Raw genomic sequence first — 23358 nt, forward strand, 5'->3', positions numbered from 1 at the left:
TGGCTTTCCCCTCTTTTGTCAGGTAGGATTTTGCCAACGACGTTAGAGACATACAATACAAGGCATGATAAGAATGCACGCACGGTGAAATTTTGTGGTGAGAAGGAAAAGATGCCGGAAACCTAAAATAAAACAAAAAAAATTGGTTGTCTGTAAAGTCGGTTTACGGACGGTAGTTTAACGTGATAACGTCAAACATTACAGTAGTATAGACAGGGGCGGTCAGAGTATAGCAAAAGGGGCCCGATTCTGGGACTTATTTCACGTTTTTTTATTTATTTATTTATTTATTAAAGATAACAATAGTTAACAATATTTCACCAAAGCACTTATGTGGTAATATAATAGCAAACACACTTAAAAGTTAAACTATGGTTATTACATTAATCACCTAAGGAGTGTAGAGTCTATGAACCTTAAGAGTTTTCTGTAAAACACACCAACACTATCAGCAAATATGTCATTATCGTCTGTCTCCAACATAATGCGGTTAAGAGCAGCTCGGGCTCGAGCGGTGCGCCGGCCGCCGCGAACAGGCGCCGCCGCCGCCGCGCCGGCACCGCGCCCGGCATGCCAACCACCACATTCGCTCTTGGCACTTGCAGCCCCATTCTCTCAAGCACGGATGCGTCATCTACTCTATGGTGAAACAGTTGGCGGTAATGCATAATATGCAGCAGTTTCCGTCTGGTTTCTAGAGTTTGAATACCAACCATTCCTGTTACGAATAGAGATGGATACATATATGGGTAATATCCGTACAGTCGTTTGTAAATGTGCCTACAGAACTTCCTCTGCACTCTTTCTAGCATAGTGTTTTGTTCTTATTAGAAAGAATGCATTAAAATAAGCATCTTTATAATTAAAGTTTTTTTTAAAACCTACTAATTTAGGAGTTAGAGTGGTGCAAAGTTGCAAAATTTTCCCGTAGCATTACTAAGGCGCCAGAGACAGAAAACGATATCGACGGAGCCCCGCTTATTACAGAAACTGCACAGAATAGGAGCCTTCGGCCGTTTGAAGATACCTAACGAACCTAACCTATACCTATATAAAAGTCGTCATTTTGTATCCTAGACCGTTTGCGAGACACGCGTTAATTTTATTAAAGTGCTAGTGCCATTTACTAATCTTAGAACCCTAATATCTCAGTAAATATTAATGGAGAAGAAAAAGTTTATATAACAAAACATCCTTATTTAAACGTGTTCTATATGATTTATCAAATTATCAATATTAACATAGGTTATATTGGTAAAAAAAATCATCGTAAATTCATTAAGTCTCTGGCGCCTTAGTAAATACTATGGGAAAATTCGCAACTTCGTACTGCTCTAACTCCTAAATAAGTAGGTTTTTCAAACAACTTCATTCTATAAAAGATGCTTATTTTAATTCAATCTTTCATGTTTTTAAATTACAAACACTCAAAAATAATAAACACGGGCGCGCCATCTGTCGCAGCTGTGGTGCTTTACTCAGGCCACACGCTACAACCATACCGAGCGCATCGATCAGCCGCTTAGTTCCAACGCGCGCCAATAGATGGCGCTTAAGCTATATTGGGAAACGGGACAATGACGTCATCTTTTTCGTGCATGCTGCCCGTAGTAACGAGTTATTAGACGTTATCACGTCAAAAACATTTATTGTTAAGGACATCACAGGACGACTGTACAGTTTATTAGAGTAAAGAGCGGGAAAGAGCCGGCGTAGCTTTATTTGACGTTCATATGCGCATTGTAATATTCCTACTTGAAAAATAAATATTTCATTTTCCATTAAAGGGCTACAGTTTTGATAGTTAGTAAGCATGCCAACATATGCAGAAATAAGAGATTGACAATTGACAGTATCTATAATATGTATTAGTAGATGAGGGGATAAGAAAATAATTTAAAGTTTAATGTTATTTTCCTGTATCTGTTTGAGAAGTCATGCGGTCAGAAGAGTGAAGTCTCAGATTTTTATACATAAACAATTTGAAACCCGAGTCGATTGCATAACTAACCATCACAATAACAACCATTAAACCAATAGGAGGACGATAGATGACAAGATTTGATTGACCGTCTATAAATCATATTTAATCAAACAACTTTGTCAGTAAGAAAACACTCAAATTGTCTTTCGGATGACAATTCTTAGTGCCTCAATTTTTAAACTTATACACCCTGTTTTTTTGAATTCCGTTAACTTTAAGGGAATGTTCTTTAAATCAAATACAATTAATTTCTCTAAGAAACTAGCGTCTTAACTCTTACGGTTATCGAGTTATTAAAAAAATAAAGATAATTACTGAACACGTGTGTGACAGCCTTTACCAATTCCTGAGGTTATTTCTTTTGACATGTGCCGTCAATCACTTGACACTGACTTGAATGTTATTCTTAAGGGTCTCTCACACTAATAAATTCATTTATTATGTATGAAAATGATGTTTTTTTTTTCTTGCTAATTGAACTAAAAGTGATATACAGCGTGGTTCCTGATAATGAACCTAGCTACGTGTCGAATTTAACGGAAAACAAAAAAAAATACGGTGTTGTAGATGTTTTTATTTGACCAATTATTTCAGACACAAAATATTGGAGCATCCTGTCTATTTGACTGGAAAAAATACGTAGCTATAGTTAAATCTAAATTATCGTTCTCCTTTTTGGATTCAGCGTTTAAAAGTCTAATACACACCCAGTGCGCTCTGTCGGCATATTACGCTTATGCACAATCCTGGTTAAGATATGGACTATTATTGTGGGGTCATAGCAGCAACGCACACGAGTTATTTATAACACAAAAAAATACATCCGTATTCTTACTAATATTCGCCAGACTGACAGCTGTAAACATCATTGTCAGAACCTACAAATTGTAACCTTCCCTTCTCTACACCGTGTTTCACTTAACACTAAAAACCTGAAAACAGTTTGTTCAGAATCGAGAGTAGAATCGATTGAGCTATATCTTGATGGGGGTAATATTTTTATTTAAATTAGTATTATTAGTATTTTTTACGTGCCCATTCTATTGTACTCGTAATACAACATTGTGTACATCGCATTGCTAGAGGTTGTTTACCTTTTTCAGTATTTAGGGGTATTAATACTGGCTGGTTACTTGGACGATTATTTTTTCCGCTACTAGTTTGACGTTGTTTGTCAGTTTAATCTTAATGTTTATCATAAGTCATAACAAATTGAACTCGTACCTAATTACAACCTTGTCATTTTGAATATTGGGTTTAAATTTGCTTACTGCGATTACCTGTCCAATTTGAAGTTTACTGTGACGAAGCTTTAAAGTGTTTTACAGTGACATCTTAGCTGTTTATTGGTAAACCTTATGTCGTTGCAGTAACGTACACAAATAAATAGTCTTATGGTTTATGATGGTAGTTAGCAATTATTTTATTGAGTGTAGAGCTAAAAGTCAAGTAGAGCTGTACAGAAAATTAAAAATTCAATTTAAAAAAAGTAACCATCAGATTAAAAGATGATTCGAATATAACAAGAGCGCCCGTCGTAGAGACCAACTCGTCCTGCCAGAACCGATTTTAGATAATATACACAGAAGAGGTCCTTACTATAGAGCTATACAGATATATAACAAGCTATCTCACCAGATAAAATGTGTAGAGAAAACTTCCCTATTTACTACTAATGCTCAAGAATATCAAGAATTTACTATTGATAAAGGCATATTACTCTATCCAAGAGTATATGGAAGAGACACATTTATAATAAGCCTAATTAGTAAATATTAACTTTAAATACCTAGTATAAGAATTGCCATATCCTACCAGGGTGCCATCAGCCATGTGATCCTATGTACTTATTTACATGCAAACAACTTTGTAACCATGGTTCGCAATAAACGATTATTTTATCTTATCTATTTTTCCCGATAGAAAGGGGTTTTTAATACTCTAGCAACATTGTCGTGACGTGTAAAGTGTGTGCGTTCGAAAACTACATTACTTTAAAGTTTGTTCCAGAAAAGTTTTCAAAAGGACGCCCAAAATAAAGCGTTTTAATATTGTAATATATTATAATTAGTATAAAATTATTAAATATTATTATTTCAAATATGACATTTGTATAAAATTAATGCGTCTGGACTAGACTACGTTTCTTTTATTTTTGACTTCTTTCTAATGATAAATGAACGTGAATTAGAAATGTCACAACTGTCACATTACGTTCATGTCAAAACATTGTGCTATGTATGCTAAATTCATGTGATTTTATTCATATAATTTAATGTGTCTGTGTAGTTATTAGGCAAGTTTGGACAATGTCAAAGGTACTAATAATTAGGCACCTTCCCACGGCGTTGACGCTTAAAGAGAAGGAGCAACTGTTAAAACATTTTGGCGCTGAAAAAGTTTGGGAGCCTTCTTCCAAACGGAACTATACTTTTGCCTCTTTTTCTTCAGAGCACACTGCTCAGCAGTCTTTGTACCGTCTGCATCAGCTTGAAATCGCTAATAGAAGGCTGGTTGTTGAGTATTCATTCGAGAAAGAACCAGCAACTCAAAAAATAGAGGATGATGAACGTAGTTCTCTCACAACAATACACGTTAAAGAGTTCCTTAGAAGATTAAACGCATGGAATCCTTCAGTTGATTTTTATCAGCCTCCTCTTAATTATATAAAGTATAAATACCCTGATGTATCCCCAAAAATAATTATAAACATTATTCATGCTATAGTATCGCACAAGCCACTGTATGTTCAAACTTTACACTTAATGAACAAAATGTGTCTTCAAACACCGTTTAATGAGAATGGTAAGGCAATGGACTACTTTAAGGAAACTTTTAGAGAGTTCTTCATTGATCAAATAATACAAATAGCAGTTCCCGATTTACCACCAGAACCTGAAAGTGAGCCAGAATCTGAACTATCCAGTGATGAAACAGAACATGAAAAACTTCACCAACCAGCTGTTAGCAAAAGGAAACATACTCTACCAGTGACTAGAAAAAGACCAGCTGCAGTTCTAAAAACAGCCGTATTACCTAAAGTTAAGAAAACAGTTGTCAGTCAAGAAGAAGTATTCGAAATGGTCACACCAGTACAAGAACCTAAGAAAATATCTTTAGTTGTTCATCAAGACGCTTTGCAGAAACCATCAGAGGAAACAGAAGTTGTTGGAGAGCTAGGGAAGTTCCAGAAAGAGGATGAACCTGTGCAGGACGAGGCTCCTACGGAAGAGCCAGAACTACCAACTATAACGAAGAATGAATTGCTACGTAACAGGATATCAAGAAGTGATATGAAAGTAATGAAAGTGTTTAAGAATTATCATCCAGGCCAGCCTTCAATGAGGCTTTATATTAAAAATTTAGCTAAATCCGTAACGGAGCAGGAACTAAAGAGAATATACAGACGTTACATTGAAGGTGTTTCAGAAGAGGAGCAGATTGGGTTTGATGTGAGGGTTATGCAGGAAGGCAGAATGAAGGGACAGGCATTTGTGACATTCCCGTCAGAGAGGATGGCAGAGAAAGCACTGAATGAGACTAATGGGTACATGTTGAAGGAGAAACCAATGGTTGTACAGTTTGCAAGAGCTGCTAATAAAACTGTTCAGTAAAAACTGAATTTCATTTGGTCAACAATGACACATTTTGTTTTTACATTTAAAAATGTTTTGCTGATTCTTTGACAAAACATGTAAGTTTGTACATTACTGTACAGTCAACCAATTGGAACCCTAGGCCACTCTACAACCATGTCAAAATGACAAGCAGTAAGAGATTTCTTACAATCTGATTTATAACGTCACTATGACATAGTTCTACAGTGGCCTAAGGTTCCAATTGGTTGACTGTACCTGAATGTATATCAATGCAATATATTGATATAGGCTAGTATCCTATACTTAAAATATTTTATGCAGTGCAGCAAAGCACCACATAATTAGAAGAAAAATATGGACACTAGTTATGTTTAAACATAATTTCTATTTAATAAGTCAAAGCAAACTATATAAAGTAAAGAATTGACCGTGACGTCACTCCTCAGTATTTCACAGTAATTCCATATTAGCAAATCGTTTTGACAGTTCTTAAAAAGAAGCTGATTTGACTAGTAGGAAACTAGCCTATTAAAGGAAATGCAAACTGGCAACAATACTGTGTTCAATGGTTGCATTATCAAAGTATCCTGTTCAAGTTAAGCCCAAAAATGTTAACAATGTATATCATATTAAATGAGAATTGTTCTCTAAACAAGAAACATGTTTTTAGGCAAGTCTGATTTTTTTTAATTCTCAATAATCTCAATGCATGTCATTCATGCACACAGGGAAATCTTTTGAAATAATAAAAAAAGTATAAGAATAATAATTATATTTCCATTAATTCAATAGAATATGGTAAATCTTCACTAGTTTCAACTGATTTAGTGTACAGCAGTTTATGCATCAGTGCAATAGTGCTATTGACCAGGTCTAGGTCTTGTGTTAAGTCTTTAATGACTGCCAATGTCTGTGTCAGCACCTCAGTGACCTTCTCATCTTTTGTCATCAGGAATTGCTGGTAGAAAGCATCCATGAGTACCATAGACCAGTCTAAAAGCTTGTTTTCTTCTACTTGTACTCCTTTTCCTGTCTTTAATAAACATGCTACATATGCTAATAAGAATAAACCATTGTCCAGAGACATACTACTCCTCAGATATGTTAGCAGAAATGAATCGCTAACTGTAATACCAAGTAGACAGTCAAGAAGATTAAACTCTGACACATATTTGCTGTATGCTGCTACAACTTTGTCACCAATCGAAGCATCAGATGCTTCATTAATAGTTTTCATTACATGGTTTATTAAAAGCACAACCACAGATTCTGGTACATCTTTAAACTGATTTAAAACATCAATTATCCTCTCACAATCAGTGTTGGATTCTTCAAACATATTGTTAATGATTTGTGCACAGAGGATTCTTTCAGATAATCCTTGTTTTAGTGGTTTGCCGTTCCAAGTTATTACTGAATCGGTTTTATTTGATGATCCCCAATTGGCAATTTCTAAGTCGTCTTCAACGATTTCATGCGAGCCTAGTAGACTGGATAGTTGTCGTTTTTCTTCGATGACATAGGGGAGTATTCCGATATGGTTGGATGCTTCGAGGATGATGTGTTCATTGAAGCAGTATAGTTTGGCGTCGGCGGTGTACATTTTCATAGGGTATTTGCAGGAGCCGATGTTGAGTAGGACGTTGTAGGCGACTATGATGGCTCCGTCGCGGTCCGCGTTGCTACCAAAAGCCACCAGGTGGTGGTGTCCCATCCAGCCGAGGGAGACGCGGGCGGGGGCCGAGACCCACGGGATGGTGCCGATGGTGTCCCACGAACGCCTGCTTAAGTTGTAGGCGGTTATTTTGGAGTCGCTCCCTGAAATTAAATATTGTCATATTATTTTAATACTATCCCTGATGCACGTTTCAACCTTGAGATGTTTGGTTCATTATTATTGCAACTCATGAATGCAGGGGAACTTTGTCACACTTTTTATTTTACCCAAGGCTATGGTATGTATATATATATATATATATATATATATATATATATATATATATATATATATATATATATAGCCCGGTATATATAACATGGAACGTGTATGATTGTATGTAATCTCATCGGAAGGCGAGGCGAGGTGAGATAACCTAAGAAATCTAAGAATTTGATGTTATGTGACGTTGAGGGTAAATATTTTAGGCAGCATTCCCACTTAAGCAGTACAAAATGTACTGAGGAGACGTTTTTTGAATTACATTCAGGCGACGTGGCGCGGACGTCCGTTGCGCGCCCCGAGACACGCGACGCTTAGATGTGGCCGGTCCCTTAGAGCTCTAATTGCCATGTCAAATGTCAAACTTGCAAATTGCTGCAAGTATCCAAAGATAGATGTACACAAATACAGTAAGTCCTTCAACAGTTGCATGACGGCGTAACGGGACAGGCACTTGACGTTGAGTGGGTTGAAGACGTGGATGAATCGAGCCCAAAACGAATATCGGGAGGATACGGAGATATTACCCGTGATCCAGAATTTAAAAGAATGGGTGAAAACTCCGTGGGAGTTATCCAAAGAAAAGTAAAAAATAAGTAGTTATATTATATCAATGATTATTGCCAAAGTAAAAATAATAAAAGATGATTCTATAACCAAGTGTTTTAATCATATAATACCCTATTTTTCTCAAATCTGCAATGTTTTATTTTGTCAAACTGGTAATGACGTCAATTTTGGGAGAAGGGGGGGGGTCATTAAGATATGACGATAGGATGATTATAGGGGGGGGGGGTCTAAAATCTGAAAAAATCGATGACGTAATTTATGGACGGCCCCTATGAGAAGTTTAAGGAATTTCGGTTTTTTTTCCGACTGCACATTATTAAACCGCAACATCGTAAGTATAATATACAGTATACTTGTGTTTTGTTTACATGACCTACCTAGTGAAAAAACCATATAACCACAAAATTAAAATTTTGGAAAACATAGAGGACCCCCCAACTGAGACATAGAGGACCGATTTTCATGAAACATGGCTAAAAACACTATTCAGCTTTCAAACAGAAAAAAACAATCTAAATCGGTTCATCCGTTCGGGAGCTACAATGCCACAAACAGACAGACACGCAAACTTATAACACCCCTTCGTTTTTGCGCCGGGGGTTAAAAAGTCAAGAATAACTTACACAGGATGTAGACGGTGTACGCATGGATAAGTTGACCAACGACGTTCACATCAGGTCGCGTCACTTTAACTCGTTGCAGCTTTGATTTGTCCATGTCACCTAGCTCCACTCTCAATGGGCATTGTATAATCTGAAATTAATAATATTGTCTTCGGTTACCGCGATAGTTACTCTTGAAATAAAACTATGGAAACGGATTAAATCGCGTATAATGAATTTAAAATACATCCAATCTACACATCAATTTTTTGATTGGTTTATTATTTTTTAACAGAGTAATGGTAAAATTCCTGAATATTGTATAACTAGCTTTATTAATAGCTTTGAACCTGTGAAATCTATATTATTTGTGGTCATGGTTCGTTAAAATTTCTTGTAAGTGGGTAGCTTTTGCACATTTTAATTTTTTCCTCAGTCACCCGTTGACCACGAACGCTGTAAAGAGTTCGAAACGTCGGGATGTATTTTAAATTCATTATACGCGATTTAATCCGTTTCCATAGTTTTATTTCCTGAAATTAATAATTAAAATTTTATTAACCTTTTAACAGCTTGGAATTTTTGATCGACCGGTGATTCCTGTTGCTGCTAGCTTTGGTGAAATAAGCTGGATATTGTTAACTTGTACATATGTGAGTGTACACGGGAAAACGTCCCACTTTGTTGATTCAAAAGATACAAGTAAATCTCGCCTTAATGGTAACCGACAAAGTGGGACGTTTTACTAAACACACTCACATATATCAAATCAGCATTATATCATTCTCGTATGGCAGTTAAAAGGGTTAACAGTTAAGTTTGACGACCGGTCTGGCTCAGTCGGTAGTGACCCTGCCTGCTAAGCCGCGGTCCTGGGTTTGAATCCCGGTAAGGGCATTTATTTGTGTGACGAGCACAGATATTTGTTCCTGAGTCATGGATGTTTTCTATGTATATAAGTATGTATTTATCTATTTAAGTATGTATATCGTCACTTAGCACCCATAGTACAAGCTTTGCTTAGTTTGGGGCTAAGTTGATCTGTGTAAGGTGTCCCCAATATTTATTTATTTATTATTTTTTTTTTTAACAGACGTCAACAGGCGTGTTTTGTCTCAAAAATATTTTGAAATGTGAAGATGACCTTTACAGATCATTATGGCCGAAAGCATTCTTGTTTGGTGCACACAATAAGTTTGCTTCACGCGATTGTTCGCAACTAGTTGACTGCTCACATCTGTGTATTTTTTTTTTGTGTATTCCCTGGTGTGATGGCCAATGAAAATATCTTTTAGTTGAATTAATTTGTTTCTGTAGTTATGTCTTACCTCATAATCCTGATTATTCTTAACAACAAAGCATATGTTATTCCCCTTGTCCTTGAAAGTGCGGACGGAGATGATTTCAGCAGCATCCTTAATAGTTGCCTTGCCATCGTAAGAGTTGCTGTTTTCGAGCGCGTACGTAAGGGACGCGCAGTTCCCGTTTGCGAAGATTATCAGGCCAGGTAGCACTTGGAAGATTGGGAGAGGGAACTGAAAAAAAAAAGTTAACTCTATTGCAAATTAACCTAATATTTGCCACTGAACTTTTACCTTATAGTGCTGATGATATACAGTTTATTTTGAAAATGAAATAAATCAAAATCAATTCAACTGTTACAATATGTATAATTTTATTTTAATTGTACTGAATAAGTACTACATGTAATGTAGGACCTCGAGTGTTAGGTAAAATAGTATAGTAAATAATAAATTGATTACAAATAATTTTGTTGTCAGTATCTTTCTAATGCTGTGTTTGAGGAAAAATGGCTTAATTCCTAAGTAACTTAAGACAAAATGATAATTTACTTTTACTTGTAGTTATTAGTAGGTATGTTTCAATTGTTAAAATAGAACGGACCGAGTGTAACGCGTACCTTATATTTCTTAACTTTGTCCAAATTGTCTGAGTCTTCCTTCCACATTTTTATTGTATTATTATTGAAGACACCCACATAGGAGCTGTTCTCCGTATCGTAAATGACAGGCGCCGTGATGTGGTCTTTGGACGTCCATCCTCCCGTCTGTTTTTGATCTGCAAGCTGTGTTGTAAACATTTTAGAACATAACCTCACTTTTCACTTTAAAATCATATTTTTATGAACAGAAAATACACTAATTCTTCAAATCTCAAGTTATATCTGCTGCTTAATAGTATTTAAAAGTTGCTCACCCTATATTTGTTGACCACATTGCGCCCCAAAGTAACAATAACAGTGTGTTCCTCCTTATCCTCTGATATTCCGAGAAAGCTCTTCTGGTCAATCAAGGGACACAGCACATAATAGCTTTGCAGTTTGGCCATTATTGATTAATAGTTTACACCGTAAATATTTTATTACATTGATATTCAATAAAAAGAGCACATGGATCTGTTGAAAACCGTATTGAAAATACGGGCATTCCCACGGGCACCACAGCAGTGAACTGTCACAGTGACTTCTACTGTCACTGTCAAATTGTGAACTGAATTGCGATTGTATCGTTTTAAGCATTAGCTTGAATAGCTACAATGTAGTACACTTGACCACCCAAGTTTCCAGACTTTCGAGTGGAAAACAGATAACAAAGTGCGTGAGATACAAAACGAATAAATCATGAATAAATAGAGTATTAGCACTATTAGCGAAAATAAACTCTGCTGCTACTTTGGAGTTTATTATAAGTTGATCGTCGTCGATGTTGCTTTGTTTTTGTTAGCGGTGTTGCTGACTGTACAACTTCCATTTCGTTCCATTCATTTGTGTCGTTCACGTTCAAGGTCGCGATTATCGCCGTTCCTCAATTCCATTACATTACATCACTATTTATAATTCTCAAGCTCTTATCACATGTGAACGATTACCACTTCACTTTATCAATCAAGTTTAAATTGGAGTTAATAGAATTTGCTCACTTTCTGATCGGAAGTCGGCCGGAGTGCACGTTCCAATAAGCCGGTTCAACATGTCTACAGCTGGAAAAGTGATCAAGTGCCAAGCGGCGGTGGCCTGGGAGGCCGGCAAACCGCTTTCGATCGAAGAAATAGAAGTGGACCCTCCTAAAGCGGGCGAAGTCCGCGTCAAGATCACCGCTACCGGCGTGTGCCACACCGATTCTTACACATTATCCGGAAAGGACCCGGAGGGTGTGTTCCCTGTGGTTTTGGGGCACGAAGGTGGTGGAATCGTGGAGAGCGTCGGCGCCGGCGTCACCGCGTTCAAGGCCGGCGACCATGTCGTCCCCTTGTACGTGCCGCAGTGCAAGTCGTGCAAGTTCTGCCTCAACCCGAAAACTAACCTCTGCCAGAAGATCCGTATCACCCAAGGCCAGGGAGTTATGCCCGATGGCACCCGCCGCTTCCGCTGCAAAGGTAAAGAGCTCTACCACTTCATGGGCTGCTCCACTTTCAGCGAATACACTGTTGTCTCGGAAATTTCTCTTTGCAAAGTCAACGAAAAAGCTGCTCTGGACAAGGTCTGCTTGCTCGGCTGCGGTATCCCCACTGGCTATGGTGCTGCCTTGAATACCGCTAAAGTTGAGCCCGGCTCAAACTGCGCTATCTTCGGTCTTGGAGCTGTTGGTTTGGCTGTTGCTCTGGGTTGCAAAGCTGCCGGTGCTAAGAGAATCATTGGTGTAGACATCAACCCTGACAAATATGAAGTCGCAAAGAAGTTCGGCGTCAATGAATTTGTCAACCCTAAGGACCATGACAAACCCATCCAGCAGGTGCTTGTGGACTTGACTGATGGTGGTTTGGATTACACTTTTGAATGCATCGGTAATGTTAACACCATGCGGGCAGCTCTCGAGGCTTGCCACAAGGGCTGGGGAGTGTCTGTGATCATCGGTGTGGCTGCAGCTGGTGAGGAGATCAGTACCCGCCCATTCCAGCTTGTCACCGGTCGAACATGGAAGGGAACGGCTTTCGGAGGATACAAGAGCATTGACAGCGTCCCCAAGCTTGTGGAGGAGTACCTGACCAACAAACTGCCTATTGATCAATTTGTGACCCATGATGTGCCTCTTAAGGAGATCAACGAAGCTTTCCACTTGATGCACACGGGCAAGTCTATCCGTGCTGTTGTGCACTTTAAACAATATTTTGAAGTGTAAGAGCACTCTTTATTAAGACCATTTATACTCACATAATATTCTGTAAAACATACATTGCAAAGCATTTATTACATGTTAAGCCAGTTGTAAGTTTTTAAGAGTTTTTGGTGTTTGAATACAATATTTTTTACACTATCCTTTGTTTTATTAGAACACCCCTCTTTTCATCTAAGTGAAACAAGTGATAAGATTGTAAAACAGACAGACACATAAGGGCTCCTTGTGTACCAAAAACATACTAAATAAAAAAAAAGGTACCTACAAAAAGAACCCTCGGCAGCGTCCCCACTTAGGCGTCGCATGTCTTGCAGCGCGCAACGGACGTCTCCGCCACGCCGCCTGAATGTAATTCAAAAAACGGTTCCTCAATACATTTTGTATAGGAAGGACGTAAGACGCGCCCCCAGGCGTCTTATGAGTGTGGATGGTCCCTTATGGTGCGACTATGAAATGGTGCCCTTCTGTTTATATGGACTCTATACATACTGTTCACCTAAAATAATCTTGATATGAATAACGCTCATAAAACTTTAAACAATAGGAAATGTAATTTATGACTGATGATTGAAAATAATAAATTTCACATGACAACAAAATGTCTTCTACGATTGGCTGCAAAAAAACGAAAAACGATAAGTCAAGGTTGAACCGTAACCTGCATTTATTATCAATAACAAGTTACGTAAGTGGCGATACGTATACATATGACCGTATAGGAATGTAGGTCAATCAATAAAAAACTTAGTAATGAAAATAACTTAGTTTATTTTTCACAAATATATTATATTCATTTGATTATATAATCAGTTATAAATTAATAATAATATTTCTTATTTTGTAATAAATGTAATACAATTTTATTCTGTCTAATATAGGATGTAGTCTATTCAACTAAATAACTTGGAACTTTGTCATAACAAGTTACATGAAATGAAATGCAATGACGAATTCTGGAACGCATTTTTTTGTTAAAAGATAACTTTAAAAATCAACTAAATAGGACATAACAGTCAAAGCCTTGAGGCCATCAACATTTGGTACACATAAAATTGTCTTCATTTCAACAAACACATAATTACATTTTTATTTTAACAATGATCACAGATCAATTTAATTTTACTTAGGTACTAACAAATATTATCAAAACCCATAACGTCATAACCAACTAAGTATACGTAAAATCAATTTTCAAATCAAGTATGAACAGGCATCTTCTGGGAGAGCTCACTCCATAGGCCACGTTTTTGCCTTTGGCTAGTCAGTGGCCAAGAGTAAGCCCATTTATAATTAAAAAAAAAAAAAATTATGAAAAGCTGATGTTCCTATGGGATTTAAAGGAGATTTGTGTCGAAGTCTAATCAAAGGTCCCACTTTGTCACATTAAAACGATAGCTCACGATACCATAAATCACATTTTTTTCATATTACCGCTATTAATTTCTCCTATCAATAACTCTTGTATTAGACACAACTTGAGCGACGAAATCCAAATCAAATCCTGTCAGACGCTGAGTTGTTTCATTCCGACATGATCTGCTTGTAGTATTCTACATACGCGTCGCATTGTTCGCCTGTAACATAACAATAACATCATTATAATTTTACCCATAACTTTCTTAGGGACAGTTGCATCAACCACATTTGACAGACACGTCATCGTCACGCAGCAGACGTCTATGGAACATACCCGGTGACAGACGGTCTTGCAACCGGTTATAGTGCAAACATACTTGTTATAGTTAGATATGGGAAGTTAGGCTACGTTCAGGACAGTTGAGTTCATTCTAAAGGAGCTCTCAGCAGTCTCAGCGTTCCCCACAAACCCAAGAATTAGAAGAAGCCACTAGTTTTTAGGGTTCCGTAGTCAACTAGGAACCCTTATAGTTTCGCCATGTCTGTCTGTCCGTCCGTCCGTCCGTCCGTCCGTCCGCGGATAATCTCAGTAACCGTTAGCACTAGAAAGCTGAAATTTGGTACCAATATGTATTTCAATCACGCCAACAAAGTGCAAAAATAAAAACTGGAAAAAAATGTTTTATTAGGGTACCCCCCCTACATGTAAAGTGGGGGCTGATATTTTTTTTCATTCCAACCCCAACGTGTGATATATTGTTGGATAGGTATTTAAAAATGAATAAGGGTTTACTAAGATGGTTTTTTGATAATATTAGTATTTTCGGAAATAATCGCTCCCAAAGGAAAAAAAAGTGCGTCCCCCTCCTTCTAACTTTTGAACCGTATGTTTAAAAAATATGAAAAAAATCACAAAAGTAGAACTTTATAAAGACTTTCTAGGAAAATTGTTTTGAACTTGATAAGTTCAGTAGTTTTTGAGAAAAATACGGAAAACTACGTTTTTTTAAATAATAATAATTTTTAAGAAAAAAAAACCGTCGCCTTTCGGGTTCTGGTGAAAGCTACTTGCGAATGTTGGATTATGTAGAAATGTGTAAGTATTTTTTAAAACTGCTTTTAATGCTTTAATTATTAGATGGCAACACAAATGAATATACGTATAACGTTAAGGTTTGAGGAGTTTCCTCAATTCCTCATGAATCCGATTATATTATAAGAAATCGAAGCTTGACAAACTTTGACTTCAAAACTCAATATGCTTAACAAACATAACTAAATAAATGTCACTGTTCTGAACTTAAATGCATGCTTTTCTTACAAAAATACCAAAGTCACTATGAGTGTGCCGTTCAGGTTTGAGGAGTTTGGTTCTGACTATCATCAGCAGTTCCACTGCACCAAATGTCACTGTTCTGGACGTAAGTGCATGCTGTTCTTATAAAAATACCAAAGTCACTATAAGCGTGCCGTTCAGATTTGAGGAGTTCGGTTCTGACCATCATCAGCAGTTCCACTGTACCAAATGTCACTGTTCTAGACGTAAGTGCATGCTGTTCTTATAAAAATGGCAAAGTCACTATAAGCGTGCCGTTCAGATTTGAGGAGTTTGGTTCTGGCCATCATCAGCAGTTCCACTGCACCAAATGTCACTGTTCTGGACGAAAGTGCATGCTGTTCTTATAAAAATACCAAAGTCACTATAAGCGTGCCGTTCAGATTTGAGGAGTTCGGTTCTGACCATCATCAGAAATTCCACTGCACCAAATGTCACTGTTCTGGACGAAAGTGCATGCTGTTCGTATAAAAATACCAAAGTCACTATAAGCGTGCCGTTCAGATTTGAAGAGTTCCGTTCTGGCCATCATCAGCAGTTCCACTGCACCAAATGTCACTGTTCCGTACCTAAATGCATGCTGTTCCTTTAAAAACACAAAAATCACCATATGTATGCCTTTCAGATTTGAGCAGTTTCCTCGATTTCTCCAGGATCCCATCATCAGAACTGGGTTCTGAGAAAAATGGGACCAATCTGTATGCATATACATTCAATAAAAAAAAAATTTCAAAATCGGTCCAGTAACGACGGAGATATCGAGGAACAAACATAAAAAATAAAAAAAAAATAAAAAAAACATACAGACGACTTGATAACCGTCCTTCTTGAGATATGAGGCGACGGTTAAAAAAACGACTCCTATCCACCACTAGGCATTACAAACCAGAGGGAAAATTAGGCCATTACCTCAACTTACTTCGGTATCTTTAGATTATCTTGGCCTTCGGCTAGTCTGTGGCCAAGAGTAAGCCCATGCATTTTTTCCCCTCACTAGCTCGGAAACACGTGTTTTGTCCTTTAATACCAGCGGGTAAAAACGCATTTTATCCACTAGTGGGTAAAGTAATTTGACTTCAATAATCTAACTTTAAAATAGATAAAAGTAGGTGAAAGTAATAAAGATTATTTACCATGAACTACTGGAAAGTAAACCATTTTTTGCATCTTATCAAATGTATTTTATGGTCGCAATGATTCTATTCTCGGAGCTCGTGGTTGCTCGCAATTCCACACTCGGCGTTAAAATACAACTTTGCCCCCTTGTATAACAAATAACTATTTTTAAAAGTGACCTATCACGGTAAAGGATGTAAAAGTCCTGCATCTTATCTTATGGTATGGCGGTTGGCGCTTATTATGTTATTATCAACGATGCAAAGTTAGTGGATGCGAACTGCGTGAATGCACGGAGATGAACGCTGTTTGGTAATAGCATAGATTAAATTTAAGATCATGCCATCCCATACATTAAAATGCGACCGCCTAAGAACACGCATACATTAATTACACCACACATAAATGGCGCCACAAAAAAAAAATGTCTTCTAGCTTTCGATTATACTTGTAGATGGCGTTAAGTGTCACTTTTGACATAGATTTATGGCTCGAAAGTGACACTTAACGCCAATCTACAAATAATCGATGGCAACCAGGCATTTTTTTGGTGCCATCTATGTGTGGTGTAGTGTATGCGCATTCTTAGGCGGTCGCATTTTAATGAATAGGATGGTATGATCTTTTTATATTTATTTAATCTATGGTAATGGGTAGCTTCACCAGTGGAACTCCACAAATATCTTAATTTTCCATCACGGCCTGACTTCATGCTTATCGGCACCATGGCACCATACGACCATACTGATAACATGGATAACTTATGGCAAGCGGGTCACCTGATAAGTAAAGACGTCAACATCGCGCTTGCCTTGGATAAGTTTTATGGTGACTACAATACTAATTTATGTAACTATGGTTAAGTAATTGGATGGCATTTTTAACAGACTTCAAAAAAGGAGGAGGTTCTCAATTCGACTGATTTTTTTTTTGTATGTATGTATGTTACTCGATATCTCCGAGAATCGTGGACCGATTTTCAAAATTTTTTTTTTGATCGAACGGGTTTTGCCCCCGAGATGGTCCCATTGGCACCAAGTCGGGGTCTGATGATGGGATCTTGGAGAAATCGAGGGAACTCTTCAAATGTTATAGGCACATATAATGTTCTTAGTGTATTTTTCAAAGGTACACCAGTATTTACGCCTGATGGTAATAATTTTATGTGGCTGAGCTGATGATGGAAGGTCAACTCCTCAACGGTTAGGAGTTAAAGGATAATTCTTTCACTACTGTACATATATTCGGACTGATACATATAATATCACTAGGAACCACTAAAAATCAACAAATAAATTAACTTTTTAACAAATAAAAATAAAACCGCCTTCAAAAAAAGCGTGTTACAAAACATGGAGAAACTAAAAAGCCAAAAATAATAAACCTTCGAATTCAGATTTCTTATCGGATTGAAATAATCTGAACATCCAAATTATAAACAAATCAATTATTTTTGGAGTCGGGGCCAGCCTGCGTATGGTTGGGTGGGGCAAACAGGAAATAGCAAGGCGACGAACAGGTCTGGAACCGACTACAAAAATAATTGATTTGTTTATAATTTGGATGTTCAGATTATTGCAATCCGATAAGAAATCTGAATTCGAAGGTTTATTATTTTTGGCTTTTTAGTTTCTCCATGTTTTGTAACACGCTTTATTTAAAGGCGGTTTTATTTTTACATCACTCACTTAATATATCGTCACTACTTTTAAAAAAACTTGTATCTTCGCCTGTCAATGAAAAGAAATTTGTAGTAAGAATGTATGGAATGCATATAGACTTACTGCGTTTTAACTTTGAGGAGCAGCGTGAGATACGAGATTTTTTAAAGTAGTGACGATATGTTGCCTGACATTTATTTACTACATTATATTTTATTAATTTAAATTACGGTATATGCAAGCTGGTAGTCTAGCGGTAAGAGCGTGCTGCGACTTTCCATCTAGAGGTCGCAGGTTCGAACTCCGGCTTGTACCAATGGGTTTTTCGGAACTTATGTGCGAAATGTCAGTTGATATTTGCCAGTCGCTTTTCGGTGAAGGAAAACATCGTGAGGAAACCGGACTAATCCCAATAAGGCTCAGTTACCCTTCGGGTTGGAAAGTCAGATGGCAGTCGCTTTCGTAAAACTAGTACCTCGTAAGTAAAACCAAGTACCAGTAGTTGTCAAAGCGGACCCCAGGCTCCCATGAGCCGTGGCAATATGCCGGGATAACGCAAGGAGGATGAGGTATATGCAAGTGATAATACGAATATTACAACTTAGGTATTTGTAAAGTTGTAATATTCGAAAAAACGTGATTTAAAAATTGCCTTTATATTTTTAACTTCATGTTTTCACACACATTGCATTATGTACCGATCGATTCATGCTGTCGGATCAATATTATAATAAGATAAAATCGCTATGGCGTAGGCATGATAAACACATAATTAGTCGTATTGATAAGTTATCGTTGCCTGAACGAGATAAATATTATAGTTATATTATTCAATGGTACAACAATTATATTAAACTAATTGCTTAACTACCTACTTAAAAACAAGAATAATACTTTATTATTTGTTTATACACCCTGTTTTTATTGAATTCCGTCAACTTTAATGGAAGGTTCTTTAGATCAAATCCAATTAATTTCTCTAAGAAACTGTGCCGTCAATCACTTGACACTAACTTGAATTTTATTCTTAAGGGTCTCTCACACTAATTAATTCATTTATTATGTACGAAACGATGACAAATTTTTTTTGGCGAATTTAAGTAAAAGTGATATACAGGGTGGTTTCTGATAACGAACCTAACGACGTGTCGAATTTAACGGAAAACAAAAAAAAAACACGTGTATAACCAATTATTGCTTGAATTTAGTATAAAAAATCCCACAGTCGACCCAGGGGAAGAAAGGGGGTGGTGAAATTCTTAAACCCACATGAGCAACTTACCCATACTAAATACTGTAAAACTAAAAAGTGGGATGTTTTTCGCTGGGACTCGACACATTTAATTTTGTCACTGACCTTTCAGAAAATGTGGCGCCCCTCTTATCCTTTCGTTCCTCGCTTGCAGCGCCCTGTAAATAAACATTTTGAATTAATAATATTATACACGGTGCTCGTGAGCATTGCGAGAGACTTTAAGAGCATATTCCTGATCCCATTTTAAGACTAAATGTCATATACACTTTTCTAGATTTCGCCTAGTTTCAGAGTTATGACCAATTGAAAAAAAAATATTTTCTTATTGTTACTCAGTACAAAAGGCTTTTTTAACGATGTTGACGCCATTATGGAGAATTAGTCTCACTGTCCTCATTGATAGATGTCCAAAAGTACGAAATAAAAGCTTTCAAAAATGAGGTTTTTAGAAAAAAAAAACGTCAAAATTCATTTGAAGTGTTAATTTTATGAATAACATTAACTTTTTATGTGAAAATACATTCGAAAACAGTAAAAAAAAAAAAAAATTTTTTTGGCAAAATTTCCTCATGTGAATTAAAAAAAATCTTTCCTTTAGCCTCAGAAATGCGTGGTTAAAATCTCTCGCAATGCTCACGAGCACCGTGTATACACACAATCCATTACTAATATTATAAATGGGAAAGTGTGTGTGTCTGTTTGTTTGTCCTTCTTTCACGGCAAATCGGACTGACGAATTGACGTGATTTTTTTAGGTGGAGATAGTTGAAGGGATGGAGAGTGACATAGACTACTTTTTGTCTCTTTCTAACGCAAGCGAAGCTGCGGGCAAAAGCTAGTATGACATAAATGAACACATATGAAGTAAGTAGATAAATAGGTTCATTACAGCTGCGTGAGCTGCGATAGATTCAAAAGTACCAATGTTATTTGCATTGCCTTTGGACTACAGCCAAATCATCTTAGCAGAACTTGCGATTTTGCTCGCAATTTTTGTAGTATAGAGTCGCGCGCGACAACCTATGTAGGTAAGTACGATACCAAAGTACCTACGTTGCCATAGCGACGAGAACATATTCGTATGTCGGTACCAAGTTTGTTAATTTTCAGTTTTTCAATTTTCTAATAATTTGGGAAAGGGTTTTTGTTCAAGGGGGTTACCCCTTGGCCCTTAGTGAAGTAATGTTACCAACCTATAAACGGTGCCCGGGTCCCCATTCTGCTCCGCGCACTGTTTGGCGGCCTGTAGCAGTTTCCTGGCCGGTATGGCGTGCCGCACGTGTGTGTGTGTGTGTGTGTGTGTGTGTGTGTGTGTGTTACCTATACACGGCCGCGAAGGCGCCCGGGTCCCCGTTCTGCTCCGCGCACTGTTTGGCGGCCTGCAGTAGTTTCCTGGCCGGTATGGCGTGCCACACGTGGGTGCCGGCTTGCTTCGCCGCGCCGATGGCGGAGACTGGCTCGTTCCAGCTTAGGAGGACCTCTTCGATTTCCTGTTAATAGGAATGTGGGTAAAAACTTGAAATCTTAAAAAAAAATACAGGAAATTCTAATGATATAAGACGCAATAATATATGATGACATTGATGATGGATAGCCGATGAAAAGGGATAATTTTACGATTATGAAAAGCATCTAAAAACCCCCGTTTATTTGGCAGTAATTTTGTATGTGGCTGGCATGCCAGTTGAGTAAGCTACAGGCATGTGTATCGCTGGCCTATTGCTAGAGATTTACCTGCACAGCATCTAGTCTCAGAGCCAACTGAGCGTGGTGGCTGTGCTTCCCGCCTAGCGCCAGTAACTGGCACGCCAGCGGTCAGCGACTACTGCTAGAGACTCGCCTGCACGGCGTCTAGTCTCCACATCATGTCCAGAGCCAACTGAGCGTGGTGGCTGTGCTTCCCGCCTAGCGCCAGTAACTGGCACGCCAGCGGTCAGCGACTACTGCTAGAGACTCGCCTGCACGGCGTCTAGTCTCCACATCATGTCCAGAGCCAACTGAGCGTGGTGGCTGTGCTTCCCGCCTAGCGCCAGTAACTGGCACGCCAGCGGTCAGCGACTACTGCTAGAGACTCGCCTGCACGGCGTCTAGTCTCCACATCATGTCCAGAGCCAACTGAGCGTGGTGGCTGTGCTTCCCGCCTAGCGCCAGTAACTGGCACGCCAGCGGTCAGCGACTACTGCTAGAGACTCGCCTGCACGGCGTCTAGTCTCCACATCATGTCCAGAGCCAACTGAGCGTGGTGGCTGTGCTTCCCGCCTAGCGCCAGTAACTGGCACGCCAGCGGTCAGCGACTACTGCTAGAGACTCGCCTGCACGGCGTCTAGTCTCCACATCATGTCCAGAGCCAACTAACACTAAAAGTTAGTAATGAAGATTTTACACTGATAGCGCAAAATATTAGAAGTATATATTGTAATTTTGATGATTTCATGCTTACCTTGTCAAACTTAAAATTTAATGCAGATGTATTAGTCCTGACTGAATGCAGAATAAACGCGAATAAACCGTTACCACAAATTCAAAACTTCGTCTGTTATCATACGGAACACAGACTAAACCAAAATGACGGAGTCGTTATGTATGTTAATAATTCATTAAAACACAGAGTGTCGGAAATAAATCTATGTGAGGCGTCATGTTTACAATTAGAAATATTGGATAAAACCATCTTAGGTATTTATCGCTCACCATCGAACATGAACGCGGAGAATTTCATCAACTCTTTAAGTTATCATTTAGATACTATATGCACTAACAACAACAGTATAATAATAGCAGGAGATATCAATATAAACATCGCCCTCAAACCTATAGAACCGTCTCAAGAACAAAAAAATAGAACAAACTATTTAAATATGCTCTCTATGTATGGTATACTAGCAGGTCATACCATACCTACCAGACACAAAAACTGCTTAGATCATTTTATGCTTAAAATAAATAAAACTAAACATTTAGCAACAATAGCTGTTTTACATACTACCACAACTGACCACTTTACAACTATTTTATCAATTTCAAAATCCAAAAACCGGTTAATTGCAAATAAAACCAAAACTGTAGTCAATTATGAGAGGGCCATAGAGGAATTGAAGACTAAAAACCTTGCAAACTTACTGCATAGCAATGACCCAGATTATATTATAAACAATCTCATCTATAAAATTAGAGAAACATTAATAAACAATACTAAAGTCACTTATGTACCAAATAAACACCGTATCTTAAAGCCTTGGATCACATCGGGGATCCTCCGATGTATAAGGAATCGTAACAAGCTGCAAAAGCAAGTGCGAGATAACCCTTTCGATACAATAAATAAAATAATTTACATTAGATATAGGAATTACTGTAACAAGCTAATCAAAAATTTGAAAAGAGATTATGAAAAACAATTACTGGCTAACTCTACTAAAAACAATAAAATGCTCTGGAAAAACATTAAAAATATTACATACACTAGTAAAACAAACAACACAAATATTGCATTATCAAATCTTAAGACTTCTCCGTTGGAATCTGCAAATTTTATTAATGAGTATTTTGTTGATATTGGTAACCAATTAGCTCAGCGTATACAACCTACACCGAAAGAGCTTAATGACTACCTACAAAGCATACCAACTCAAAGTAATTCCTTCGTTCTCTCACAAACTGATGACTCTGAAGTAGATAGCATATTGATGAATTTAAAATCGGAAAGTGCCACGGGGTGGGACAACATACCGACTGTCTTTTTAAAAATGGCAAGGTCTGAGGTTGTACCCATCATAAAGCACCTCGTTAACACTTGTTTTGACT

General features: G+C 37.7%; 4 protein-coding genes across 4 annotated transcripts in view; 2 read left to right on the forward strand and 2 right to left on the reverse strand.

The window, feature by feature from the left end:
- Positions 1–4213: 4213 nt before the first annotated feature.
- LOC125231871 (RNA-binding region-containing protein 3) lies at positions 4214–5601 on the forward strand. Its single transcript, XM_048137460.1, has one exon. It carries the CDS (start codon positions 4294–4296, stop codon positions 5596–5598), a length of 1305 nt encoding a protein of 434 aa, XP_047993417.1. The 5' UTR covers positions 4214–4293; the 3' UTR covers positions 5599–5601.
- A 739-nt stretch (positions 5602–6340) lies between these two features.
- LOC125231771 lies at positions 6341–11149 on the reverse strand. Its single transcript, XM_048137340.1, has 5 exons — positions 10912–11149; positions 10616–10780; positions 10023–10229; positions 8716–8845; positions 6341–7401 (listed from the first exon to the last, which is right to left on the reverse strand). The coding sequence occupies exons 1-5, from the start codon at positions 11041–11043 to the stop codon at positions 6353–6355; spliced, it is 1683 nt and encodes a 560-aa protein (XP_047993297.1). The 5' UTR covers positions 11044–11149; the 3' UTR covers positions 6341–6352.
- A 401-nt stretch (positions 11150–11550) lies between these two features.
- On the forward strand, positions 11551–12968 carry LOC125231699 (alcohol dehydrogenase class-3). The gene has a single exon (XM_048137232.1). The coding sequence runs from the start codon at positions 11685–11687 to the stop codon at positions 12831–12833; it is 1149 nt and encodes a 382-aa protein (XP_047993189.1). The 5' UTR covers positions 11551–11684; the 3' UTR covers positions 12834–12968.
- Positions 12969–13596: 628 nt separating this feature from the next.
- LOC125231746 (regulator of MON1-CCZ1 complex) overlaps positions 13597–23358 on the reverse strand; it is a 39786-nt gene continuing 30024 nt past the window's right edge. The window contains 3 exon segments of the mRNA XM_048137312.1: positions 13597–14404; positions 19657–19709; positions 20875–21044. Of these exon segments, the coding sequence (XP_047993269.1) occupies positions 14352–14404; positions 19657–19709; positions 20875–21044 (276 nt within the window). The 3' untranslated portion in view covers positions 13597–14351.

This window comes from Leguminivora glycinivorella, chromosome 12 (genome assembly GCF_023078275.1).
Source record: "Leguminivora glycinivorella isolate SPB_JAAS2020 chromosome 12, LegGlyc_1.1, whole genome shotgun sequence".
In the NCBI taxonomy this organism is placed as follows: domain Eukaryota; kingdom Metazoa; phylum Arthropoda; class Insecta; order Lepidoptera; family Tortricidae; genus Leguminivora; species Leguminivora glycinivorella.